General features: G+C 49.0%; 1 protein-coding gene across 2 annotated transcripts in view; it reads left to right on the plus strand.

Moving 5' to 3' along the window:
- Positions 1-27,903, plus strand: part of LOC137528715 (class I histocompatibility antigen, F10 alpha chain-like) — a 108,497-nt gene that overhangs the window by 14,990 nt on the left and 65,604 nt on the right. For both annotated transcript variants that reach the window (XM_068250225.1, XM_068250226.1), the window contains exon 2: positions 15,817-16,077. In XM_068250225.1, the coding sequence (XP_068106326.1) occupies positions 15,817-16,077 (261 nt within the window). The remainder of the gene's footprint in view (positions 1-15,816; positions 16,078-27,903) is intronic.

Here is a 27,903-nt window from a genome sequence, read left to right on the forward strand (position 1 = left end):
GGGGGGGAGAATCACTTGTGTGCTGAGTTGTGTGGCCCTGCAGCAAGTCCTTAAAGCTGCAGTGGTCTATATTGTAAAAAATGGCCTGATCACTAGGGGGGTTTAACACCGCGGTCCTCAAGAGGTTAAAATAGTTCCCTAGCACAATGTATGGCGCCAATATTTTATTTGGAAATAAAGGAGCATTTTATCAGTTTTGCGTCTGTCACTATTATCAAGCCCACAGTTTCAACATTAACAGTAATATACCCTCTTGACATAGATATTTTAAAATTTCAGTCCCTAAGGTAACTATTTATGTATTTTTTTTAATTGTAAATATATTTATTTATTTTACAATTTTTTTTTGGGGGGGGGGGGGGGTACTATTGGGTAGTGTGAGAAGTAAGGGGTTAATCTAAAATGTAAAAATAGGTCTTTTTATTTAGAAAAATGATTTTAGATGTAAGTTTACTATTTGGCCACAAGATGTCCTCGCGCAAAACTTCTCTATGCGTAGTATTACTTGCATAAAGTACATGTAACTACCATTTTTTGTGAATGAAGGCGCTGTCTCATGGACAGCGGCGTTCATTCACATGGGGACATAGATCAATGAATGGAAACTGTGTTCCCATTCATTGATCTCCCGGCTAAAGATTGGCGGTGGTAACAAGAGCGGGAACGTGCAGGGAGCGAGCAGAGGGGAGGGACATAGTAGCTACGTCCCTGCAAGCAGTTATGGGGAAATGCAGGGATGTAGTCACTAGTCCCAGGGGAGGGGAAGTGGTTAAAAACAAGCAGGTGGTGCCCCACCAACATCTCTATTCTAAATCAAGATAATGTGCAGGATTCTTATATCAGAATGTAAGTATGATCAAATAATGAATGACGAAAATACACTTAAATCTCGCTTATACAGTAATAATCTCGGGTATAGTAAACGTTTGGGGATAGTAAACCACCTCTTCAGGTCCCAGCCAATCCCCATTATAATTCTATGGGAACAACGCTTGGTAAAGTAAACTCTGATATAATAAACATTCGGGTATACTAAACTAGTTTTTTGGCCTCTACATGAGGCTGACTCTGGATATAGTGGAAAGCGGGTGGCGCATGTGTCAGTGTGAAACCAGTGATCTCAGCTGCTCTCTTCACACTGGCAGGTGAGCTGATGCCTGAATGTGGTGCAATGAATAGCGCTGCTGTTACTCTTTAGCAAGGGTGCACATTTGGTGGACTACAAGGTCTAGAATACCTTAGGGCTGCATAACCAGGCTGCACGAATCCCAGGCTGTACAAATCGCAGCAACTGGGTAAGACAAAACTTCCTGCTCACACTTGGGCCAATCATGCAGCCTCTCTCCAAAATACAGCCAACCATCATGCATTCCAACCCGTGCTAAATCCCGCCCACAGAGGTACCGCCTGCATGTCTGTGTGTGTGGTCAGACTAACTCTGTGGTGCCGATCGCTGGTGGTGCATTTTTGCCATTGAAAAAAAAGTTTGTAAAACAGTTGTTTTAGCTTGCATTTTAAATAAAATGCCCAAAAATTGAAGTACAGCACTATAATATACTTTATGTGCATGAAAATTACAATTTCTGATATAGTAAACGTGTGATATAGTAAACCACTTATCCTGGTCCCTTGGAGTTTACTATAACGGGTTTCTACTGTACATATGTTCTCCTATAAAATACAGATAATGTTTATAAGTGCTAAAGTGACCACAGTGCTGATTGTGGCAAAATCATAAAGATGATAAGGTTCTGAATTCATAGCACTATTTTTCAATAACTGAGAGTAATAAAGAGCTAGTGCTAGTACCAAGATTGAGCACAGATCCTATATGTGTTCCTAACCAGACAGCAGGATGACCTCTATGGGCCTGAGGCACAAATTCATGGTAATACTGCAGTGTACATCACAAGGCAATACGACGAGTGATGCTATAAGTGTGACCTGCGGTACTCTAGTAGCTACATTAATGAGCGTTACTAATGGTAACTCTTTTTAGTAATACTCATTACCTTGGCAACTATTCCGCTACTCGAGCACCACGGGTCACGCTAATAGTGTGATTTGCGGTACACGATGCCAGAAGTAAGGGTAATATTGCTGTGCGCTGTCTGTGCATGGTAGTATTACCGCAACTTTGTGCATCAGGCCCTATGAGTCATACCATATGTGCAGCAGCACCCCTCCCATTCCATGTGCAGCCCCCTCTTCCATGTGTATCATCCATGTACAGCAGCCCATTCCATGTGCAGCCCCCTCTTCCATGTGTATCATCCATGTACAGCAGCCCCCTCTTCCATGTGTATCATCCATGTACAGCAGTGCCCCTCCCATTCCATGTGCAGCCCCTCTTCCATGTGTATCATCTGTGTACAGCAGCCCCTCCCATTCCATGTGCAGCCCCCTCTTCCATGTGTATCATCTGTGTACAGCAGCCCCTCCCATTCCATGTGCAGCCCCCTCTTCCATGTGTAACATCCATGTACAGCAGCCCCCCTCCTATTCCATGTGCAGCCCCCTCTTCCATGTGTATCATCCATGTACTGCAGCCCCTCCCATTCCATGTGCAGCCCCCTCTTCCATGTGTATCATCCATGTACAGCAGCCCCTCCCATTCCATGTGCAGCCCCTATTTCCATGTGTAACATCCATGTACAGCAGCCCCTCCCATTCCATGTGCAGCCCCCTCTTCCATGTGTATAATCCATGTACTGCCGCCCCTCTCATTCCATGTGCAGCCCCCTCTTCCAAGTGTGTCATCCATGTACAGCAGCCCCTCCCATTCCATGTGCAGCCCCCTCTTACATGTGTATCATTCATGTACAGCAGCCCCTCCCATTCCATGTGCAGCCCCCTCTTCCATGTGTATCATCCATGTACAGCAGCCCCTCCCATTCCATGTGCAGCCCCCTCTTCCATGTGTATCATCCATGTACTGCAGCCCCTCCCATTCCATGTGCAGCCCCCTCTTCCATGTGTATCATCCATGTACTGCAGCCCCTCCCATTCCATGTGCAGCCCCCTCTTCCATGTGTATCATCCATGTACTGCAGCCCCTCCCATTCCATGTGCAGCCCCCTCTTCCATGTGTATCATCCATGTACTGCCGCCCATCTCATTCCATGTGCAGCCCCCTCTTCCAAGTGTATCATCCATGTACTGCAGCCCCTCCCATTCCATGTGCAGCCCCCTCTTCCATGTGTAACATCCATGTACAGCAGCCCCTCCCATTCCATGTGCAGCCCCCTCTTCCATGTGTATCATCCATGTACAGCAGCCCCTCCCATTCCAAGTGCAGCCTCCTCTTCCATGTGCTGTAATATGTACGAACAGAGGCGCCAAGCAGAGTAAAACAATGTTCTAAAAATGATAAAAAGAGGGAAGTCGAGGTGGACTTACCTCCCTCTGGTAGTGGACATATACTCAAATGCAGAGTAAAAATATATATACAACTAGCCAACCCGCGTCGTAGCATACGCCGCATCTATCTATCTAATAGAGTACGTGCCTCAACCTTGAAGCAAGAAGAAGTAGGCTTTCCATGAGAAAATGTATGCGTGCTCAAACACCAAGTTTACCTGTAGCAAGTCTGGCTTTGCAAATCCGGCCTAATTGGCTATTTATGAGGCAATGCTCATGCAAATATGCATTTGCTTTCGCATGCCAAACTATGCAGGGTCAAAAAACCAATACTGCAAAGTGCTCTCTCGCTGCCTGGGAACCACAGCGGCACCCCGGAGTGGGAGGCTGGGTGGCGCAGCTGCCCCCCCCCTCCCCCCCCAGCGTGGCCAGCGCTGGGGAGAGCCGTCCGCACCCACCTCCTAATATTAAAAACAGCCACTTACCTTAACGTCCATTGGGTTCTGCTACATGCGCATTAATTTTCTCATGGAAAGCATTGTGTGCAGTTTGTATCCTTTGGAGGCAGGTGGTGGATGGCTTGCTCCGGTGGTGTGAACCCTGGAGTGAGTGCGCCTCCCCCCCCCCCCCCCCCCTCTGGAGTGCTGTATGTGAGCCAGCCCTGAGCTCTAAAGCTTGGGGTGACCCATGCTTCTCTCCTTTCTCATGTGGTGCCCCCAAATTAATGCGCATGTAGCAGAACGCAATGGATGTTAAGGTAAGTGCCTGTTTTTAATATTGGGAGGTGGGTGCAGACGGCTCTCCCCGGCGCTGGCCAAACTTGGGGGGGGGTCGTCCACGCCACCCAGCCTCCCCCTCCGGGGTGCCGCTGTGGTTTCCAGGCAGTGAGAGAGCCTGGGACCCTGCGGTCCCCCCAGTTGTATAAAAAGGGGGCATTGGGAATCCTCCCCGTTGCGCTCTGGAGGCCTGGAGCACACCAAAAACTGCTAGCAGATCCGCAAAATGCTAGCAGATTTTGAAACGCTTTTTCTTATTTTTCTGTAGCATTTCACCTAGCATTTTGCGGTTTTGTAAAGCGTTTTTGGTGTAGTAGATTTCATATATTGTTACAGTAAAGCTGTTACTGAACAGCTTCTGTAACAAAAACGCCTGCAAAACCGCTCTGAACTGCCGTTTTTCAGAGCGGTTTGCGTTTTTCGTATACTTAACATTGAGGCAGAAACGCATCCGAAATCCAAAAAAATGCCTCACCTCGGGAGTATGCGTTTCAGCAAAACGCCTCCCGCTCTGGTGTGCACCAGCCCATTGAAATACATTACCCAAGCGTATCCGCAGCCGCAAGTGGATCGCAAAACGCTGCCGAACCGCTCTGGTGTGCACTAAGCCGGATAGTGCTAATGTAGCATGTAGCAGGGTGACTGCTTTGTGGTATTGGTTTGTGCATGCATTTGCATGAGCATTGCCTCATGAATATCCAATTAGGCCAGATTTGCAATGTCAGACTTGCTAGGGTAAGGCCTCTTTTCCATGGACTGTGAATAGGCAGTGAAATGGCTCTCAAACTCTCACAACTGCTCACTGCTGCCTGGTAACTGCTTGCTGCTGCCTGGTAACTGCTTGCTGCTGCCTGGTAACTGCTTGCTGCTGCCTGGTAACTGCTTGCTGCTGCCTGGTAACTGCTTGCTGCTGCCTGGTAACTGCTTGCTGCTGCCTGGTAACTGCTTGCTGCTGCCTGGTAACTGCTTGCTGCTGCCTGGTAACTGCTTGCTGCTGCCTGGTAACTGCTTGCTGCTGCCTGTGGCTGGATAGTGTAATGGTTAAGGGCTCTGCCTCTGACACAGGAGACCAGGGTTCGAATCTTGGCTCTGCCTGTTCAGTAAACCAGCACCTATTCAGCAGGAGACCTTAGGCAAGTCTCCCTAACACTGCTACTGCCTATAGAGCGCGTCCTAGTGGCTGCAGCTCTGGCGCTTTGAGTCCGCCAGGAGAAAAGCGCTATATAAGTGTTTGTCTTTTTGTCTTTTGCTGCCTGGTAACTGCTTGCTGCTGCCTGGTAACTGCTTGCTGCTGCCTGGTAACTGCTTGCTGCTGCCTGGTAACTGCTTGCTGCTGCCTGGTAACTGCTTGCTGCTGCCTGGTAACTGCTTGCTGCTGCCTGGTAACTGCTTGCTGCTGCCTGGTAACTGCTTGCTGCTGCCTGGTATCTGCTCACTGCTGACTGATAACTGCTTGCTGCTGCCGCAGTGTTCTCCCCAGAAATATTTTCCAGCCGGGTGGCATGGAAAAGTAGCCGGGTGGTGAAGTTAGGTCACACTGTTTGCTACTGGGTGAGGAAGTAAACGAATACTGAGGGCAGAGGGAGAGTTACGCTGGGTCGGAAGAGGTTGGCACCAAGCTGCGTGGAGAGGGGGACATCTCTTTTGGAAAGAGAGTCACATTGTGAACGCTCCGACAATGCAGCAGGCAGCACATTAGCGATTTTAAACAAATCATAACTGCAGAATTATTGCTACCATAAAGTAACATTGTCCTAGCACTTTGCTGATTACTGATGATCAGCAAAGCGCTGAAAACCCCCCTGAAAAGCATTCCGGTGTGAATGCCATAGCCCTATCAAAACATGTATGACTGACAAAGACCAGATAACATTCACCGTGCATGCTATGTGCATGACTCCTGCTGCTGGACATACACTAGGAGTCAGAGAAGAGTGCTGACTAACTAATCACACAGGCAGCACCAGCAGTGGTGAGAACCCCAGTAGGGACTTAGTAAAAAATAGGCTAATTTTAAACACAGTGATTTGTGAGCATACAAGTTAGATTGTGTGTACTAAGCATTATAAAGACAATGCAATTTTCTGTCAGAATTGACAGTCGAATCAATTATTTATGACAGGTCTGATCTGATTCTCGATCGTTTTTTTGATTCATTTTGTATAGACGTGATTAGAAAAGCGATTGGGAATAAGATCAGACTTGTCGGAAATAGATTGGACCGTCAGAGAAAATTGCATTGTTGTGAAATAAGCATAACAGCTGAGACCAGGCAGGCTAACTGAACATTTAGCCATCCATGTGCAGATTCTGAAAGCTGGAGAATCAGGGGTTAATTTAAACTAGGGAAAGACATTTGGTGTTAGATTACAAAGGTTTGTGTAGTGAGATAGGAGACTGAGTGAATGCCATGTACCAGACTTCTCTCGCAGCTGGCTGTAAACTGCTCCTTATATCTCTCATGACACATCCCTGGCAGTGTTTAAATGGGGTATATTTTAACTGTTGTAAACTCTCAATGCTTAACCGTTTTGATTTGTTAATGAACTCACCCACAGACACAATAAAGTTTATCTGATGAAGGGAAGGGAGGGGGAGGAGAGGAAGGGGCTTTGTGCTTCTGCACTGACAAGAGGGAGAAGGAGGAGAAGAGCGTCTTCCACTGCAGTGGCCCGGGAGATAACCTACTAACTCAGTACTCACTATTCGGAATAGAGCCATGCAAGTCAGTCTCTGCTCCCTCGGTGTACGCCCCGCCCTCCAGCTCCTTCAAAGCTCCCGCGGTCAGACTCCTCTGCTCTGTGCTGTTCCTAGCTTTCCCCGCCCCTCTCCCACGCTGCTGATAGGAAGGATCTGAGAAGGAGGGGGAGATCGTCTCTGACTGACAGCAGTGGGCTGTCTGCTCTGTGTTGACGCAGCCGCTGACTGCCTGTTGAACTAAATAGAGAAGTGAAGAAGATCAAAGACCTTCAGCCAGCCGTGGAAGGAGGCTGTAAATAACGTCCGGGCGGTAAATGCATTTACCCGGGCGGCCCGCCCACTTAAAGGGCTCTAGGGAGAACACTGTGCCTGGTATCTGCTCGCTGCTGCCTGGTAACTGCTTGCTGAGCACACAGCTCAACAGTCCGTGGAAAAGAGGCCTTAAACTTGGTGTTTGATCACGCATAAATTTTCTCATGCAAAGTACTTCTTCTTCTTCTTGTTTGAAGGTTGAGGCACTTAGTCTATTATATATATAGATTTATTCACAACTCCATAAAATCGCAACGCGACGTCCATGGACCTGAACCAGTTTTTTATGCTCCTATACTGCCTGATGAAGCGGGACTGTTGACCGCGAAACGCGTTGCGATTTTATGGAGTTGTGAATAAATTGTATATATATTTTTACTCTGCATTTGAGTATATGTCCACTACCAGAGGGAGGTAAGTCCACCTCGACTTCCCTCTTTTTATCATTTTTAGAACATTGTTTTACTCTGCTTGGCGCCTCTGTTCGTACATATTACAGCACTATTAAGTCCACCCCTGGTGGAGGGGTTCTTTCCCCATTTTCCTATCTACAGAGAGCGACTTTTATACCTGAGTGGGGTCAGGTACTAATACTCCCCACCTGCCTGTCAAGTGGTTGCCTGATGGTAACCCACCTTTGTGAGTATAAGAACCTTTGACATTATTTTATATATTGAGCTTACCAGACAATATTGCACTACTGGGCTCTCGGTGTCCTCTGTTTTGTTTTTACAAGTCCTCTTCCATGTGTATCATCCATGTACAGCAGCCCCCTCCCATTCCATGTGCAGCATCCATGTACAGCAGCCCCTCCCATTCCAAGTGCAGCCTCCTCTTCCATGTGTATCATCCATGTACAGCAGCCCCCTCCCATTCCATGTGCAGCATCCATGTGCAGCAGCCCCTCCCATTCCATGTGCAGCCCCCTCTTACATGTGTATCATCCATGTACAGCAGCCCCTCCTATTCCAAGTGCAGCCTCCTCTTCCATGTGTATCATCCATGTACAGCAGCCCCCTCCCATTCCATATGCAGCAGCCCCTCCCATTCCATGTGCAGCCCCCTCTTACATGTGTATCATCCATGTACAGCAGCCCCTCCCATTCCATGTGCAGCCCCCTTTTCCATGTGTATCATCTATGTACAGCAGCCCCTCCCATTCCATGTGCAGCCTCCTCTTCCATGTGTATCATCCATGTACTGCAGCCCCTCCCATTCCATGTGCAGCCCCCTCTTCCATGTGTATTATCCATGTACAGCAGCCCCTCCCATTCCATGTGCAGCCCCCTCTTCCATGTGTAACATCCATGTACAGCAGCCTCTCTCATGAACAGCTTACTTGAGCTTCTATTTCACTTTGTCATGTGTTGCTTCCCACTTTCAGCCTCCTCTTTCATATGTAGCAGCCTCTCTCATGTCCAGCTGCCCCTCAGGCTGCAGGTGCCCAAGGCCAAGGGCGGTGTGGCCTTTCCAGAATTCCGGCCCTGGTAGAAAGGGGATCTCATGCACAAGCATATCTCCCAACGTTTTGAAATAAGAGAGAGAGACACTTAAGACACACCCCCTGTGACATCCCTAACCATGCCCCCATCGCAAACTAAAACATGGAAAGAGTTCAAGCGCTGTTTCACACAGATTTTGCTGCAGTTTTTTATGATTGCTTCCAAGCAGCTGCATGCAATTGCAAACACTGCAATATGAATCCTCCGATAGGGAGCTACTGCACTAGTGATTTGCTGATTGCCAGCGATCGGCAATTGCCGTGCAAACGCTGCGGAATCACCTGTGGTGTCAAAATGCTGCAAGAGACATTTTTGTAATTCAAATTAAAATAGGCAGCAGATGAGTTTAGTGGATGGAATTGAAGTTTGCAGTCACAGGTTGTAGAGGGTGGTCAGTCACTGGGGGTGCTGAGTTGCAGTGGAGTGTGCCCTACATGGAGGACAAGCAGCAGTGGGTAGCAGGTGCTAGCTCCTACTATCCTCCTCTCTCCCAATAGCTTGTCATACTGTACAACCTGCACCCCTCCCCCACAACACCCACTCTTGTTATGTATTCTAATCCCCTGACCCCCATACCCACACTGCATAACCCCATAGCCAGGCACGTGCACAGGGGGATGCTCTGGGTGCCCAGGCACCCCCCTTTTTAAAATCTTCAAAAAAATGCCCTCTCGCCGTGGAAAATAAGCCCCGCCCCGACCGTGATAAGCCCCGCCCACCCGTGGGAAGCTTCGCCCCCGCCGGGGACAAATTCAAGTGAAGAGGCCCAGACAGGAATCCTAGTGTGGCATACTGACCTCTCCCTCCACCTAGGACCCATACTGACCTCTACCCCCCCAGCACCCATAGTGACCTCTCCCTCCACCTAGTACCCAGTGACCACTCCCTCCCCTAGCACTCACAGTGACCTCTCCCTCCACCTAGGACCCATACTGACCTCTCCCTACCCAGTACCCACAGTGACATCTCCCTTCATCTAGCACTCATAGTGACCTCTCCCTCCACCTAGTGCCCACAGTGACCTCTCCCTCCCCCAGCACTAACAGTGACCTCTCCCTCCCCCAGCACCCACAGTGATTTTCCCTCCCCCAGTGGCTACCCTCCTGTCCCCTGAAGCACCCACAGGGACCTCCCATCCCAAAAGCAGCACCTACAGTGACCTCTCCCATGGCCAGCACCCACAGTGTCCTCTCCCAACATCCGGCATCCACTTCCTCCTCCAGTAACCACACTGATTTCTCCCAGCACCCACAGTGACTTCCCCTTCCCTCAGCACCCACACTGACCCCTACCTCCCTTAGCAGCAACTATGCCATTCATAGCAGCACCCATAGTGACCTCCCACCCCCTGCACCCACAATGACCTCTACCTCCCGAGACCCACAGTGATCTCCCCCAAGGGACCCACAGCGACCTCCCTTTCCTCCAGCACCCACACTGACCTCTACCTTCCACAGCACCCACAGTTACTTCTCCCCCCAGCACCCACAGTGACCTACCCTTCCCCCATCAACCACACTGATCTCTACCTCCCCTAGCAGCAACTATGCCATTCATAGCAGAACCCACAGTGATCTCCCACCCCCTGCACCCACAGCAATCCCACCAATATTCAGCACCCACATTACACTCAACCAGTTTCCCCCACTATAGCAAGCACCCAGTACTTGCACCAAGCACCCTGCATCCAATACTCACATCCGGCCTCAATATGGCACTTAGTACTTGCATCAAACAGCCACATGACACCCAATACCTGCACCCCTTCACCCTATAGCTGGCACCCAGCACTCACACCTACATGGCACAGTACTTGCACCCAGCCCCAACATGGCACTCACTACTTAAACCTGCACACCGCCTTCACATGGCACCCACTATCTGCACTCACATAACTAGTACTAGCACCCAAAGTACCTGCACTCAGAACCCACATAACACACAATGCCCACCCAGAGCTAGCACCCAGTGCAGGCATGGTACCAAGTATTTGCACCTATGTGGTACCCAGTACCTGCACCCAACACCCACATGTTTCCTCTGCGGTAGTTACAGTTGCACTAAGCCTCCACTTGGTGCCCAGCACCCACACCAAGCACTCACATATGACATCCAGTACTTGCACCCAGAACTCACAAGGGACTGAGTACCTGCAATCAACACCTACATGATGGTTGATACAAACCCATACAGCCAGAAGCCACATGACACCCTGTGCCAGCACCCAGAAACCACATTGCACCCAGCATCTGCCTTTAGCACCCACATGACAACAAATACCCCACTGGCCAGCACCCATCACCCATATGTCACCATGTACAAAAAAAGGAATTATTACTCACTCCCAGTACCCACTTGGCACTTAGTATTTGCACCTAAGACCCACATACACCCACATGGCACAGTACTCGCACGTCACCAAGTTCCAAAGCCATTATATGCACCTAGTACTCGTCCATGGCCAGCACCCAAATAGCACCCAGTACCCATCCTTGGTCGAACCCATATGAGACTCAGTACTCTCCCATGGCACACACCCAGACCACACATGGCACTCCCTACTCACTCATGTCCAACACTCACATGGCTCCTTGTACCAATTAGCACTCACATGGCACCCACTATTGTTTATCACCATCTGCTACTCATTCAGCACCCAATACTGCATAGCACCCACTGCAAATAAACACCCAAACACTGGACCTTGGTACCCACAGCAGCTTGACACAGACTTTTCTTTGGCATCTTGGCACCCACTGCAACTTAGCACAAAGTGAACCTTTGCGTCTTACCATCTACTGCATCTGGGCACCCACTGCACCTTGACACTTACTGCAGTTTTGCATCTACTAATGCTTAGCAACCACTGCATATTGGTAACCACGCATTTGCCTGAAAAGAGGCTTGGGTGCTGATCAAGAGGGACAGAGGTCCCAGTAATGAAAGGTGAGTCTGTGCCTCCACTGTGCCCACTCTAACCCACTCTAACAGTGGGCACCTATCACTGCTGATTTGAGTTGGTTGGAAGGAGACACAAAGTCTGCCTAATACTGCTATAAAGGTGTGTGTGTGTGTGTGTGTGTGTGTGTGTGTGTGTGTGTGTGTGTGTGTGTGTCTTATGCTTTCTGGAGAGGGGGGTATTACATACACAATTTAGCACGATTTATCGATTTTCAAATTTGAGCACCAGACCCTTGAGGATCCTCTGCATGGCCCTGCCCCTTCCTGCAGCACCCACACTGACCTCTACTTTTCCCAGCATCCACCCCTTCCCCTCATAGCTGGCACCCAGTATTTACACTCACATGACACCAAGTATCTGCACCCATGCCAGACATTGCACCCAGTACTCACACCTGCACACAGCTTCCACATGGCACCCACTATCTGCACCAAGCACCCACTTAACCCGTACCGCACCCAAAGTACCCACATTCAAAACCCATGTGATGCCCAAAGCCCACCCATAGCCAGCACCCAGTACAGGCATGGCGCCAAGTATTCGCACCCATGTCACATCCAGTACCTGCACCCAGATCTTACATGGCACTAAGTATTTGCAATCAACAACCTGCATGACGCTCGATACCCAACCATAGCCAGAACCCACATGACACTCAGTACTCACACCCAGAACCCACATGGCACCCATCATCTGCATTCAGCAGCATGACAATCAATACCCCCTAGCCAGAAACGAGGCGGGGGGGGGGGGGGGGGGGGCACATGCGGGGGAAGGCATTGCCAGGCCCCTTTTTTAAGTTTGAGCACCCCCCACTTAAGGACCCTCTGCACGGCCCTGCCCATAGCTCCCAACTGTCCCTTTCTCAGAGGGACAGTCCCTCTTTGGGAACCAAATCCCTCTGTCCCTCTTTCTTCCTCGTGTCCCTCTTTCTTCCTCATGTGTCCCTCTTTCAGGACTGATGTACAGAAATGTAAATGTATGTTTTTTTTTTCTTTACTGAAAAATGTGTTTAATAGACTCTAAACTTTATTCCCATTCTTTAAATGGATATATTACTTATTTTCAAGTACTAATATGAAGGAAAATGAACCAGGATGAAAAGGACCAGTGCGGTTTAAATTTTAAAACAACATATTTTTGATACAACATATTTATGAAATTTTTATGGTAGGCGTGAGTAGAGGTTTGCCGGGGGTATGATTAGGGGTGTGGCTTAAGTGTCCCTCCTTCTTATTTCAAAAAGTTGGGAGGTATGTATCCCTTCCAAGGCACACTGTCCTTGCACCTTCCATTTCAGCTAATGGTCCTCCTCTCTCTCCCCACACATGTGCAGGAGACCCATAGCTATGTAATCGCCGCCAGGAGACTTGGGCGCAGGATAAAGCCGGTATGGCTCCTGGCGACATTTATTACTATTCCCCCTCCAGGTCCACGTGGATAGTGGGGAATGATGTAATTCGGCTTCCAGCTATTGCTGGAAGGCAAATGATTTTCTCTTAAAATGTAATTTCTGCTCCGTCTTGTGATGGCGCCGAAGTTACTCTGTGTGCGCCGCTATAGCTGTAATTCCTATTATGGCCTATGGTGGCGCCGGCTGTGCCCACATCTCCTGCGCTGTGATTACAGTGCTCGGCAAGAGACACACAGCTGTGTGTGTGGATGGCAGGAGTGAAGGGGAGCTGCCTGCAGTCACTGTAGCTTTCTGTGCTGTACAGTGCAGAGCTGTGCAGCCTGTGGCCTCTTGCACACTACATGCCATCCCAAATTTTTTATATGATCCAACTTTTTGATTCCGATTAAAAAAAAGTACTGCATGCTGCTATGGTTTTTTAAATCAGAATCAAAAATCAGATCGTATAAAAATCGGATTAGCATGTAGCAGGGCTGTGGAGTCGGTCCAAAAATCCACCGACTCCGACTCCTCAGTTTAGGATTCCTCCGACTCCTCGACTCCGACTCCTCTAATTTGCATATTACAATTTTGTTGATTAAAAGTATGTAACATGAAATTCGTCTCTTAACTGCTAACGCTTAGGAATTTTACAAGACAACTGAAGTGAGAAGGATATGTAGACTACTATATTTATTCCCTTTAGACTAAAACTAGTCCTTGGTAAGAGTACTTGTAAAAGGTACAAACCGGAACAAAGAACATCTATCAGGCCCTAGGCAATGTAAGTGTGGGTGCATGTAAGAATGATGGGCAGGTACTCTGCAGGGGAATGAGGAGATTCTTCCTCTATTACACATTCTTCATGCACAATCTGAACAAGGTTTATGGGTGACAAACAACCCCTCTGTGTTCAATGTGCACAGCATTCTCAGTGGATTCCCCGCAGCTCTGTGGGGAGTGCATATGTATATTACTACTGTGTAACAAAGTAAACCCGAGACAGATGAAATTAAAGTTTTATACATACCTGGGGCTTCCTCCAGCCGCCTTCAGGATAATCAGTCCCTCATTGTCCTCCTCCACCACCTGGATCTTCTGCTATGAGTCCAGGTACTTGAGCCAGTCGGGCGTAGTGCGCATGCACACACTCCGCCGCCAGGAGCATACTACACCTGTGCAGCACTATTGCGCAGGTGCAGAATGTTCCTGGCTGTGGGAGCGGCATGTGGCCGGACTGCGCTGACTGGCTGAATTACCAGGACTCATAGCAGAAGATCCAGGTGGTGGAGGACAGCGAGGGACTGATTGGCCTGAAGGGGGCTGGAGGAAGCCCCAGGTATGTATAAAACTTTACTTTTCATCCGTCTCAGGTACCCTTTAATTTGTAGTCACCAAACCAAATTTTAACAACATATCAAATTATTTGATTTCATCAGCAAAGGGAGTGCATACATTTGCATAAATCAGCATCAATGCAGAATTATTTCCATCTCATTGACCATCTCTATTAGTGACACGGCTACACATCAGGCTTTATTCTTACAGCATAGATGTTATTTAGTATATATAAGAGATTCCTGTGTACACATCATATATACAGTCACAATCAGATATGTATATCTGACCTTAAAAATACGGGGACTGCTTTACTGAAGCAGCACAAGTAACTAATTTTGATTGGTTTATTTCATTTTTGTGGACTAAGCACAGCTATTACTGTATATATACTGTATATATACATTATTTTTAATGACTATTATCTGAGAAATAGAACATTTTATCATATTTTCTATTTTAATTACAGTTTAATTACAGTTACAAATTCATTAGGAGTCGGAGTCAGAGTCGGTGCATTTTTTCCCGACTCCGACTCCAGGCACCCAAAATTGCCCGACTCCACGACTCCGACTCCACAGCCCTGGCATGTAGTGTGCAAGAGGCTTGTAACTCGCTGCCAGACAGCATGTGGCACTACACTGATTGGCACACAGGAGGCACAAGCAGCACTGAGTGGCTGCGGGCAGCTCTCTCCTCCTCTGCTGATCACACAGGCAGCAGCTGAGCACAAGAGAAGATGCTTTACCACCAGACACAGGGCAACATGGGGCAAAACTGGGGAGTGGTCAGCAGCAGGAGGATGAGGAGTGCCAGAAACAATTACTTTCACAGTGCTGTAGTCTGCAAGAGGGGGAGGGATAAAGAGGAGATGGGAGAGCCAAGTAGGGAGGAGGGACATGGGGGTGGATCCCAGGAATCAGGACTGTTGGGAGCTATGTACACACATGGCTGGCACTCAGCACACGGAATACCAAAGATAATTATCAGAGATGGGGAGATGAGATCCTAATTACTTTTTGTTGAGGAAACTTTATGTCAGTTTGCACAGCTTGAAATTGTATCAATCACAGTCGGCAGATTTGCCCATTCCCAGGCTGTATACGTTTCCATGAAGTTAACATAACATTTCCATTAACTCATTAACCTCAGAGGCTGTGGGGGCAGGACTTGTTATATGGGAGGGGCAAGCAACATTTGTTATACCTGGGGGGGGGGGGGGGGTGATCATCAGCCTCCACCCATCAGTCTCCTCTAGGCACATGCCCACACTGCCTAGTGAGACATCTGACCTGTTATTCTCTGTAGAGGAGGGGAGGTTCCCCACACTGCATGCTTCTCATCCACACATCAGCTGGGAGAGGGGTCATAGCAGAGAATCATCCCCAGAGACCCCCAGCCTGTGTGTGCCACTCATTATTATACAGGGGGTGATGTGAATGTGCTTATATGTAACAATGTCTCTCTCCTCAGACAGTCACTCTATGCGATATTACAGAACAGCAGTCTCAGCTCCAGGATCCGGGCTGCCTGTGTTCTCCTCAGTGGGATATGTGGATGATCGAGAGATATCAAATTATAACAGTGACACCCGCCGCTATGTTCCCAAGACTGAGTGGATGAAGAAACTGGAGCCGGAATACTGGGAGAGGAACACACAAATAGGTCAAGGCGCTGAGCCTGTTAACAAGCACAATGTGCAGGTAGCGATGCAGCGATTCAACCAGACTGGAGGTGAGACAATTCCTACACATTATATGCAGGATGTTCAGCACACTCCATACTGTGTTACATGGAGACATGCTGGATGTAATGTCTGTAAGGAATGGTTATACATAATGACATCACTACTAGAGCAATATTATATAACAAGTGTGAGGTAAATGTGATGAAATGTTACCGGGTCTCTTGTGATCCTGCTGGCCGGTGTGGTGAATTTTTTTTTTTAACTTAATAAGATTTACAACCGGCTGCAGTAAGTTATAGGTATTTGTATCAGAAAGTGCAGCCCAACCATTGACTTAAATGTATTAGTGTCAGAAAATGCAACCCAACCTAACCTTATTGTAATACAGAACCCTCTTCTGGCAGGCAACTAATAATCCCCCCTGGAGGGAAATGAACACCGGTGATTGCAAATTCTAACAAGTGGGATAAGTGAAAGATGGCGCGCATGCGCAGTTATGCACAGTGCACACTGCATGGCAAGTTGCAAAATCTTATAAGTCTCAATATCTGTCACCACACTGGAATATATGCACCTCGGGGACTGAACTGCTATCTACACTGAGCCTCACTTTCTGATAGTATCTGATAAAGCAATCTGCTCACAGCAACCTATGACTTGTGTGGGTGGAGCACAATGGGGGAAGGGATCAATCAGTAGCACGAAAAACCAATAAAGAGGAGCTTCAGCTCAGCTGCCATCAGTGTAGAAGCTGCAGTCCCCACACATACAGTGGGATGCGAAAGTTTGGGCAACCTTGTTAATTGTCACGATTTTCCTGTATAAATCGTTGATTGTTACAATAAAAAATGTCAGCAATGTACAGTCATTACTGAGCCGGTGTGACTGCATGTCATTACTAAGCAGGTGTGGCTGCATGTCATTACTGAGCCGGCGTGGCTGTGTGTCATTACTGAGCCGGCGTGGCTGTGTGTCATTACTGAGCCGGTGTGGCTGCGTGTCATTACTGAGCCGGCGTGGCTGCGTGTCATTACTGAGCCGGCGTGGCTGTGTGTCATTACTGAGCCGGTGTGGCTGCATGTCATTACTGAGCCGGTGTGGCTGCATGTCATTACTGAGCCGGTGTGGCTGCGTGTCATTACTGAGCAGGTGTGGCTGCGTGTCATTACTGAGCAGGTGTGGCTGCATGTCATTACTGAGCCGGCGTGGCTGTGTGTCATTACTGAGCCGGTGTGGCTGCATGTCATTACTGAGCCGGCGTGGCTGCGTGTCATTACTGAGCCGGCGTGGCTGTGTGTCATTACTGAGCAGGTGTGGCTGCGTGTCATTACTGAGCAGGTGTGGCTGCATGTCATTACTGAGCCGGCGTGGCTGTGTGTCATTACTGAGCCGGTGTGGCTGCATGTCATTACTGAGCCGGTGTGGCTGCATGTCATTACTGAGCCGGTGTGGCTGTGTGTCATTACTGAGCCGGTGTGGCTGCATGTCATTACTGAGCAGGAGTGGCTGCATGTCATTACTGAGCCGGTGTGGCTGTGTGTCATTACTGAGCAGGAGTGGCTGCATGTCATTACTGAGCAGGAGTGGCTGCATGTCATTACTGAGCCGGTGTGGCTGTGTGTCATTACTGAGCCGGTGTGGCTGCGTGTCATTACTGAGCCGGTGTGGCTGCGTGTCATTACTGAGCCGGTGTGACTGCATGTCATTACTGAGCCGGTGTGACTGCATGTCATTACTGAGCCGGTGTGGCTGTGTGTCATTACTGAGCCGGTGTGGCTGTGTGTCATTACTGAGCCGGTGTGGCTGTGTGTCATTACTGAGCCGGTGTGGCTGCGTGTCATTACTGAGCCGGTGTGGCTGCGTGTCATTACTGAGCAGGTGTGGCTGCATGTCATTACTGAGCCGGTGTGGCTGTGTGTCATTACTGAGCCGGTGTGGCTGTGTGTCATTACTGAGCCGGTGTGGCTGCATGTCATTACTGAGCAGGAGTGGCTGCGTGTCATTACTGAGCCGGTGTGGCTGCATGTCATTACTGAGCCGGTGTGGCTGCGTGTCATTACTGAGCCGGTGTGACTGCATGTCATTACTGAGCCGGTGTGACTGCATGTCATTACTGAGCCGGTGTGGCTGCATGTCATTACTGAGCCGGTGTGGCTGTGTGTCATTACTGAGCCGGTGTGGCTGCATGTCATTACTGAGCCGGTGTGGCTGCGTGTCATTACTGAGCAGGTGTGGCTGCATGTCATTACTGAGCCGGTGTGGCTGCGTGTCATTACTGAGCCGGTGTGGCTGCGTGTCATTACTGAGCCGGTGTGGCTGCGTGTCATTACTGAGCCGGTGTGACTGCATGTCATTACTGAGCCGGTGTGACTGCATGTCATTACTGAGCAGGTGTGGCTGCATGTCATTACTGAGCAGGTGTGGCTGCATGTCATTACTGAGCAGGTGTGGCTGCATGTCATTACTGAGCCGGTGTGGCTGCGTGTCATTACTGAGCCGGAGTGGCTGCATGTCATTACTGAGCCGGTGTGGCTGTGTGTCATTACTGAGCAGGTGTGGCTGCATGTCATTACTGAGCCGGTGTGGCTGCGTGTCATTACTGAGCCGGAGTGGCTGCATGTCATTACTGAGCAGGTGTGGCTGCATGTCATTACTGAGCAGGTGTGGCTGCGTGTCATTACTGAGCCGGTGTGACTGCATGTCATTACTGAGCAGGTGTGGCTGCATGTCATTACTGAGCCGGTGTGGCCTCATGTCATTACTGAGCCAGTGTGGCCGCATTTCATTACTGAGCAGGTGTGGCCGCGTGTCATTACTGAGCCAATGTGGCTGCGTGTCATTACTGAGCCAGAGTGGCTGTGTGTCATTACTGAGCCGGTGTGGCTGCGTGTCATTACTGAGCTGGTGTGGCCACGTGTAATTACTGTGCCAGTGTGGCCGCATGTCATTACTGAGCCGGTGTGGCCGCGTGTCATTACTGAGCCGGCGTGGCTGCATGTCATTACTGAGCCGGCGTGGCTGCGTGTCATTACTGAGCCGGTGTGGCTGCGTGTCATTACTGAGCCTGCATGGCTGCGTGTCATTACTGAGCCGGTGTGGCTGCGTGTCATTACTGAACCTGCATGGCTGCATGTCATTACTGAGCCGGTGTGGCTGCGTGTCTTTACTGAGCCTGCGTGGCTGCGTGTCATAACTGAGCCGGTTTGGCCGTGTGTCATTACTGAGCCGGTGTGGCTGCGTGTCATTACTGAGCCGGCGTCGCTGCGTGTCATTACTGAGCCGGTGTAGCCGCGTGTCATAACTGAGCCGGTTTGGCTGTGTGTCATTACTGAGCCGGTGTGGCTGCGTGTCATTACTGAGCCGGTGTGGCTGTGTGTCATTACTGAGCCGTTGTGGCCGCATGTCATTACTGAGCCGGTGTGGCTGTGTGTCATTACTGAGCCAGCGTGGCTGCATGTCATTACTGAGCCGGCGTGGCTGCATGTCATTACTGAGCCGGCGTGGCTGCATGTCATTACTGAGCCGGCGTGGATGTCATTACTGAGCCTGCGTGGCTGCGTGTCATTACTGAGCCGATGTGGCTGCGTGCCATTACTGAGCCGGTGTGGCAGCGTGTCATTACTGAGCCTGCATGGCTGCGTGTCATTACTAAGCCGGTGTGGCTGTGTGTCATTACTGAGCCGGTGTGGCTGTGTGTCATTACTGAGCCGGTGTGACTGCGTGTAATTACTGAGCCGGTGTGGCCACATGTCATTACTGAGCCGTTGTGGCCGCATGTCATTACTGAGCCGGTGTGGCTGTGTGTCATTACTGAGCCAGCGTGGCTGCATGTCATTACTGAGCCGGCGTGGCTGCATGTCATTACTGAGCCGGCGTGGATGTCATTACTGAGCCTGCGTGGCTGCGTGTCATTACTGAGCCGATGTGGCTGCGTGCCATTACTGAGCCGGTGTGGCAGCGTGTCATTACTGAGCCGATGTGGCTGCGTGTCATTACTGAGCCGGTGTGGCTGCGTGTCATTACTGAGCCGGTGTGGCTGCGTGTCATTACTGAACCTGCATGGCTGCGTGTCATTACTGAGCCTGCATGGCTGCGTGTCATTACTAAGCCGGTGTGGCTGTGTGTCATTACTGAGCTGGTGTGGCCACGTGTAATTACTGAGCCGGTGTGGCCACATGTCATTACTGAGCCGTTGTGGCCGCGTGTCATTACTGAGCCAGCGTGGCTGCATGTCATTACTGAGCCTGCGTGGCTGCGTGTTATTACTGAGCCGATGTGGCTGCGTGCCATTACTGAGCCGGTGTGGCAGCGTGTCATTACTGAGCCGATGTGGCTGCGTGTCATTACTGAGCCGGTGTGGCTGCGTGTCATTACTGAGCCGGTGTGGCTGCGTGTCATTACTGAACCTGCATGGCTGCATGTCATTACTGAGCCGGTGTGGCTGCGTGTCTTTACTGAGCCTGCGTGGCTGCGTGTCATAACTGAGCCGGTTTGGCCGTGTGTCATTACTGAGCCGGTGTGGCTGCGTGTCATTACTGAGCCGGCGTCGCTGCGTGTCATTACTGAGCCGGTGTAGCCGCGTGTCATAACTGAGCCGGTTTGGCTGTGTGTCATTACTGAGCCGGTGTGGCTGCGTGTCATTACTGAGCCAGCGTGGCTGCGTGTCATTACGTCATTACTGAGCCGGCGTGGCTGCATGTCATTACTGAGCCGGCGTGGCTGCGTGTCATTACGTCATTACTGAGCCGGCGTGGCTGCATGTCATTACTGAGCCGGCGTGGCTGTGTGTCATTACTGAGCCGGCGTGGCTGCGTGTCATTTCTGAGCCGGTGTGACTGCGTGTCATTTCTGAGCTGGTGTGGCCGCGTGTCATTACTGAGCCGGTGTGGCCACATGTCATTACTGAGCCGGTGTGGCCGTGTGTCATTAATGAGCTGGTGTGGCTGCATGTCATTACTGAGCCTGCATGGCTGCGTGTCATTACTGAGCTGGCATGGCTGCGTGTCATTACTGAGCAGGTGTGGCTGCGTGTCATTCATGGGAGGACTGACCGGGGGGGAGGGGGGAGATTTCCCCGAGGCTGCCTCTCATTTCATGATATAGGGCTGGTACAGTGCCTGGTGCTTTCATGTTTTTGTATAAGGCAATGTGAACCACTAGGCTGGCTGAGGGAAATAAACATCCAATTACAGAGCAATTAGAGGGCGGGCAAGCTGGGAAATATACACAGAATGATGCAGAGCAGAGGCTGACCTGCAGGGTACATGGGAAAAAAAAATCTGTCTAGTCTCACACCATTGTTAAAATGACTGCATGTGCACAGCTACATAAGGTACTGTCTAGGTTGAAAAGTTTTCAACAGTCACTAGACTTCAGAAGGGCTGCTTGCAGACAGTCCCTAGACTACAAAAGGCCTGCTTGCAGAATGTCCCTAGACTCCAGAAGGGCTGCTTGCAGGTGAATTCTGATGATAAATTCTGAACACGACGGAATCCCCGGCCGTTGTAACTCAAAATGTATTATGTGCCCCCCGGTGCCAGTGCAATGTACTTTACTTGTCATGCTGTCCCTCAAGTGTTCTTACTGTATTTCCCATGTGACTACTGGCATATAGCACGTGGAGCACGAGTATGATGTCATTTGGGCTTGGGCTGCCATGAAAACGGGCCTCTAGTGTGTGTTTTCCCTCCAGGCCAAAAGGTCCTGGTGTCATTACTGAGCCGGTGTGGCTGCGTGTCATTACTGAGCCACATGGCTGCGTGTCATTACTGAGCCGGCATGGCTGCGTGTCATTACTGATCATGTGTGGCTGTGTGACATTACTGAGCCGGTGTGGCTGTGTGTCATTACTGAGCCGGCATGGCTGCGTGTCATTACTGAGCTGGTGTGGCTGCGTGTCATTACTGAGCAGGTGTGGCTGCGTGTCATTACTGATCATGTGTGGCTGTGTGACATTACTGAGCCGGTGTGGCTGTGTGTCATTACTGAGCCGGCATGGCTGCGTGTCATTACTGAGCCGGTGTGGCTGCATGTCATTACTGAGCCGGCATGGCTGCGTGTCATTACTGAGCAGGTGTGGCTGCGTGTCATTACTGAGCCGGTGTGGCTGTGTGTCATTACTGAGCCGGTGTGGCTGCGTGTCATTACTGAGCAGGTGTGGCTGCGTGTCATTACTGAGCCGGCATGGCTGCGTGTCATTACTGAGCAGGTGTGGCTGTGTGTCATTACTGAGCCGGTGTGGCTGCATGTCATTACTGAGCCGGTGTGGCTGCATGTCATTACTGAGCCGGCATGGGTGCGTGTCATTACTGAGCCGGTGTGGCTGTGTGTCATTACTGAGCCGGTGTGGCTGCATGTCATTACTGAGCCGGTGTGGCTGCATGTCATTACTGAGCCGGTGTGGCTGTGTGTCATTACTGAGCAGGTGTGGCTGCGTGTCATTACTGAGCCGGTGTGGCTGCATGTCATTACTGAGCCGGTGTGGCTGTGTGTCATTACTGAGCCGGTGTGGCTGCATGTCATTACTGAGCTGGTGTGGCTGCATGTCATTACTGAGCCGGTGTGGCTGTGTGTCATTACTGAGCCGGTGTGGCTGCATGTCATTACTGAGCCGGTGTGGCTGTGTGTCATTACTGAGCCGGTGTGGCTGTGTGTCATTACTGAGCCGGTGTGGCTGCGTGTCATTACTGAGCCGGTGTGGCTGCGTGTCATTACTGAGCAGGTGTGGCTGCGTGTCATTACTGAGCCGGCATGGGTGCGTGTCATTACTGAGCCGGTGTGGCTGTGTGTCATTACTGAGCCGGTGTGGCTGCATGTCATTACTGAGCCGGTGTGGCTGCGTGTCATTACTGAGCCGGTGTGGCTGCATGTCATTACTGAGCCGGTGTGGCTGTGTGTCATTACTGAGCCGGTGTGGCTGCATGTCATTACTGAGCCGGTGTGGCTGTGTGTCATTACTGAGCCGGTGTGGCTGCATGTCATTACTGAGCCGGTGTGGCTGCGTGTCATTACTGAGCCGGTGTGGCTGCATGTCATTACTGAGCCGGTGTGGCTGCGTGTCATTACTGAGCCGGCGTGGCTGTGTGTCATTACTGAGCCGGTGTGGCTGTGTGTCATTACTGAGCCGGTGTGGCTGCGTGTCATTACTGAGCAGGTGTGGCTGCGTGTCATTACTGAGCCGGTGTGGCTGCATGTCATTACTGAGCCGGTGTGGCTGCGTGTCATTACTGAGCCGGCGTGGCTGTGTGTCATTACTGAGCCGGTGTGGCTGCGTGTCATCACTGAGCTGGCGTGGCTGCGTGTCATTACTGAGCCGGTGTGGCTGTGTGTCATTACTGAGCCGGTGTGGCTGCGTGTCATTACTGAGCCGGTGTGGCTGCGTGTCATTACTGAGCCGGTGTGGCTGCGTGTCATTACTGAGCCGGTGTGGCTGTGTGTCATTACTGAGCCGGTGTGGCTGCGTGTCTGACTTGTGTTACCAGCAGCTTTCAATGTAATGTGTATTCCTATGACTTATTAAAGGCGCACTATGGCGATAAGTTTTAAAAGTATGTGCAAACATAGAAAGATAAGTACGTTTTTTTCCAGAGTAAAATGAGCCATAAACGACTTTTCTCTTATGTTACTGTTACTTACAGTAGGTTGTAGAAATCTGACAGAACCGACAGGTTTTGGACTAGTCCATCTCTTCATGGGGGATTCTAAGGGATTTATTTATTTTCAAAAGCACTTAGTGAATGGTAGTTGCTCTTTTCAACAGCCAACTGTGTAGCAAGCAGGGAAGCTGGCCAGCATCATTGTTTAAATCCTTTTTAGGGAATATTTTTATAAAGAACTAGCTGATTGCCCGGCGTTGCCCGTGTATGTATTTGGCTGGTGTTGGCTCCGCCTACTTTTTCTAACCCTAACACACAATTACTCACTGACCAAGTTTGTGAGCTTTGCGGTCTTTGGTATCAATAATCTGCATTAAAATGAAACAAATCTGATTGGCTGTGTGTAGCTCCACCCCCTTTTCTGAATTTGAACCCCAGTCACCCAATAACCAACTGTACCAGGTTTCAGGCCTGTGCCATTAACAGTTCAAGAATGGTAGCAATTAAATATTCCCCTTGAAAAGCAACAGGTGAAGTCTGATTCACTTTTGTAGGCTCCACCCACTTTTCTGAATATTAATCCCAGTCACCCAGTGACCAACTGTGCAAAGTTTAAAAACCCTGCCATTAACAGAATTGCTGCAGTTTACATTTTCCCAGTGAAATTTGTATTTGTCTCCACACACTGATGACCCGGCGTTGGCCAGGTATGTATTTGGCTGGTGTTGGCTCCACCCACTTTCTAACTCTAACACACAAACACTCAATAACCAAGTTTGTGAGCTTTGGGGTCCTTGGCATCAATAATTTGTATATTCCCATAGAAATTAAACAAATCAGATAGGCTGTTTGTGGCTCCACCCCTCTCCAGCATTTGAACCCCAGTCACCCAATGACCAACTGTAGCAGATTTGAGGCATCTGCTATTAACAGTGTAAAAATGGCAGCAATTTAAATTTCCACTTGAAAATCAACAGCTGAATTTTGATTGGCTATTATAGGCTCCACCCACTTTCCTGAATATTAATCTCAGTCACTCAGTGACCATCTGGGCAAAGATTGGGAACCCTGAAATAAACAGTGTAGGAAGGGCTGCAGTTTACACTTTCCCAGTGAAATTTGTTTTTGGCTCCGCCCACTTTTTGTAACCTGGACACAAAGTCACTACTCAATACCCAAGTTTGTGAGTTGGGGTCCTTGGCAATAATTTGTATTTTCCCATGAAATGAAACAAATCTGATTCACTGTTTGTGGCTCTGTCTCCTTTTCTGAATTTGAACCTCAGTGACCCAATGACCAACTGTACCAGGTTTGAGGCTTGTGCCATTAACAGTGCAAGAATGGCAGCAATTTTCTGAATATTAATCCCAGTCACCCAGTAACCAGCTATGTTAAGTTTGAGAACCCTGCCATTAACAGTGAAGAAGGGCTGCAGTTTACAATTTCCCAGAAAAATCTGTTTTTAACTCCACCCACTTTTTGTAACCTTGACACACAGTCACTACTCAATGACCAAGTTTGTGAGCTTTTGGGTTCCTAGCATCAAAATTGTGCTAATGGAAGCAGTTAATCCAGCAAAGAAATCTGGCTGTTTTTGGCTCCGCTCCTTTACTGAATTTGAACCCCAAACACTTAACGACCGACTGTAGCAGGTTTGAAGCCTCTGCTATTAACAGTGTGAGAATGGCTGCAGTTTCAATATTCCCCTTGAAAATCAATAGGTGAATTTGAGCTCTTGTAGGCTCCACCTACTTTTCCAAATATTAATCCTAGTCACCCAGTGACCAACTGTGTGAAGTTTGAGAACCCTGCCATTAACAGTGTAAGCTGCAGTTTACATTTCTCCATGTAAAAAGTTAGTTGTGTTTGGCTCCGCCCACTATTTCTAATCTTGACATACAGTCACTTAATGACCAAGTTTATGAGCTTTGGGGTCTTTGGCATCAATAAATTGCATTTTACCATTGAAATTAAACAAATCTGATTGGCTGTTTTTGGCCCGCTCCCTTCAGAATTTAAACCCCAGTCTCCCAGTGACTGACTGTAGCAGATGTTAGGCCTCTGCCATTAAGAGTGCATGAATGGCAGCAATGTAAATATTCCCCTTGAAAATCAATAGGTGAATTTTGATTGGCTGCTGTAGGATCCACCCACTTTTCTGAATATTGACCCCAGTCACTCAGTGGCCAACGCTGTCACGTTTGAGAACCCTGCCAATAACAGAATGGCTGAAATCAATCTAACAAATCTGATTGGCTGTTTGTGGCTCCACCCCTTTAGTGAATTTGGACCCCAGTCACCCAATGACTGACTGTATCAGGTTTGAGACCTCTGCCACTAACAGTGTAAGAATGGTAGCGATGTGAATATTCCCCTTGAAAATCAATAGGTACATTTTTATTGGCTGTTGTAGGCTCCACCCACATTTCTGAATAGTCATCCCATTCACCCAGCGGCCAATTGTGTAAAGTTTGGGAACCCTGCAATGTAAAAAATGAAGTTGTTGGCACCGCCCACTTTTTCTAACCTTGACATACAGTCACTCAATTATCAAGTTTATCAGCTTTGGGGTCCTTGGTATCAATACTTTGTATATTCCCATTGAAAAATAAACAAATCTGGCTGTTTGTGGCTCCGCCCCCTTCCTGAATTTGTACCCCAGTCACCAACTGTACCAGGTTTGAGGCATCTGCTTTTACCAGTATAAAAGAATGGTAGCAGATGAAATATTCCCTTTGAAAATCAAAAGGTGAATTTTTATTGGCTGTTGTAGGCTCCACCCACCTTCCAAAATCTTAATATGTCACCCAATGACCAACTGTGCAAAGTTTGAGAACCCTGCCATTAACGGTGTAAGAATGGCTGCAGTTTATATTTTCCCAGTAAAAGTTGTTTTGGCTCCGCCCACTTTTTGTTACCTTGACACACAGTCACTCAATGACCAAGTTTGTGAGCTGTGAGGTTCCTGGCATCAAAAATGTGTGAATGGAAGAAGTTTATCCACCAAGGAAATCTGATTGGCTGTATGTGGCCCCGCCCCTTTAGTGAATTTGGATCCCAGTCACCCAATGACCGGTTGTAGGAAGTTTGAAGCCTCTGCCATTAAAAGTGTAAGAATAGCAGCAGTTTAAATATTCCCCTTGAAAATCAATAGGTGAATTTTGATTGGCTGTTGTAGGCACCACCCACTTACCTGAATATTAATTCCAGTCACCCAGTGACCAAGTGTGGCAAGTTTGAGAACCCTGCGATTAACAGTCTAAGAATGGCTGCAGTTTACATTTTCCCATTTAAAATGAACGGCTGAAATTTGATTGGCTGTTTTATACTCCGAAAAGGATGTGAAATCTTGCGCTACTGAGGCGGTAATCAAGGGTGGCTGAGTGAAGTCACACTTTAGCTGCTCCTCTAAAGCCCGGCTGTCAGAAAAGGCTTAAACAAGGAAAGAAAAGAGGAAAAGGAGGAGCGCTCCATAGTGTAACAATACTTTATTAAAACAAATTGCGCAAATAAAAATTCACTTACTAGATTTAAGATGAATGCAAGCATGTAGTCAAGTTTTACAGCCTGAGAATCCTTCCTTGGTGGGGGCACTTCAAGCTACCGTGGCCATCAAAGTCGAGTGGATCAGATGGAAAGCGACCCTTAATGCTCCCCCAAGGGGCAAACGTGTGCTGGTGGCGTTATTACGCGTTTCGGCGTTCCACGCCTTCGTCAGATAACGCCGCCAGCTCGCACACGATGTGTTTTTATACTCTCTATTTGGAGGGAGAATGAGGGATGGGGGCCGGGTTTAGCCTGTCCTCCCCTTTTTTGGGGGTGGTGTTAGGAGAAGTGTATCAATAGGTAGAAGGATGTGTCATTCTCCTGTGTGCTATGACCCGGGGTGGACGTTTTAAATAAGGGAAAAGGAATAGGTTAAAGACCCTGTCAATCAACAATATATAAATTATAAACAATGTACTTAGCTGGAACAATCTTACCTTTAGGGTAATAGTGCTTATGGTAAACCTGCTGATGCAGGACGTAGGGGCAAGGCTAGACCCAAGCATCTTGCTGACACCTCTAATGCTAGGTACACACCATACAATTTTCTGTTAGATTCTTCAGTTAGATTTACCTACAACATGGAAAAAAGCTATCTGGCAGGTAAATCTAAGAGAAAATCTAACAGAAAATTGTATGGTGTGTACCTAGCATAACAGTGAAAGAAAGGAAGGCTAAATCGCACATCGCCGCTGTGAGAATGACGTCGGGCGGGGGGCCGGCTCGGAGTGT

The sequence above is a fragment of the Hyperolius riggenbachi genome, chromosome 8 (assembly GCF_040937935.1).
Source record: "Hyperolius riggenbachi isolate aHypRig1 chromosome 8, aHypRig1.pri, whole genome shotgun sequence".
Lineage (NCBI taxonomy): Eukaryota > Metazoa > Chordata > Amphibia > Anura > Hyperoliidae > Hyperolius > Hyperolius riggenbachi.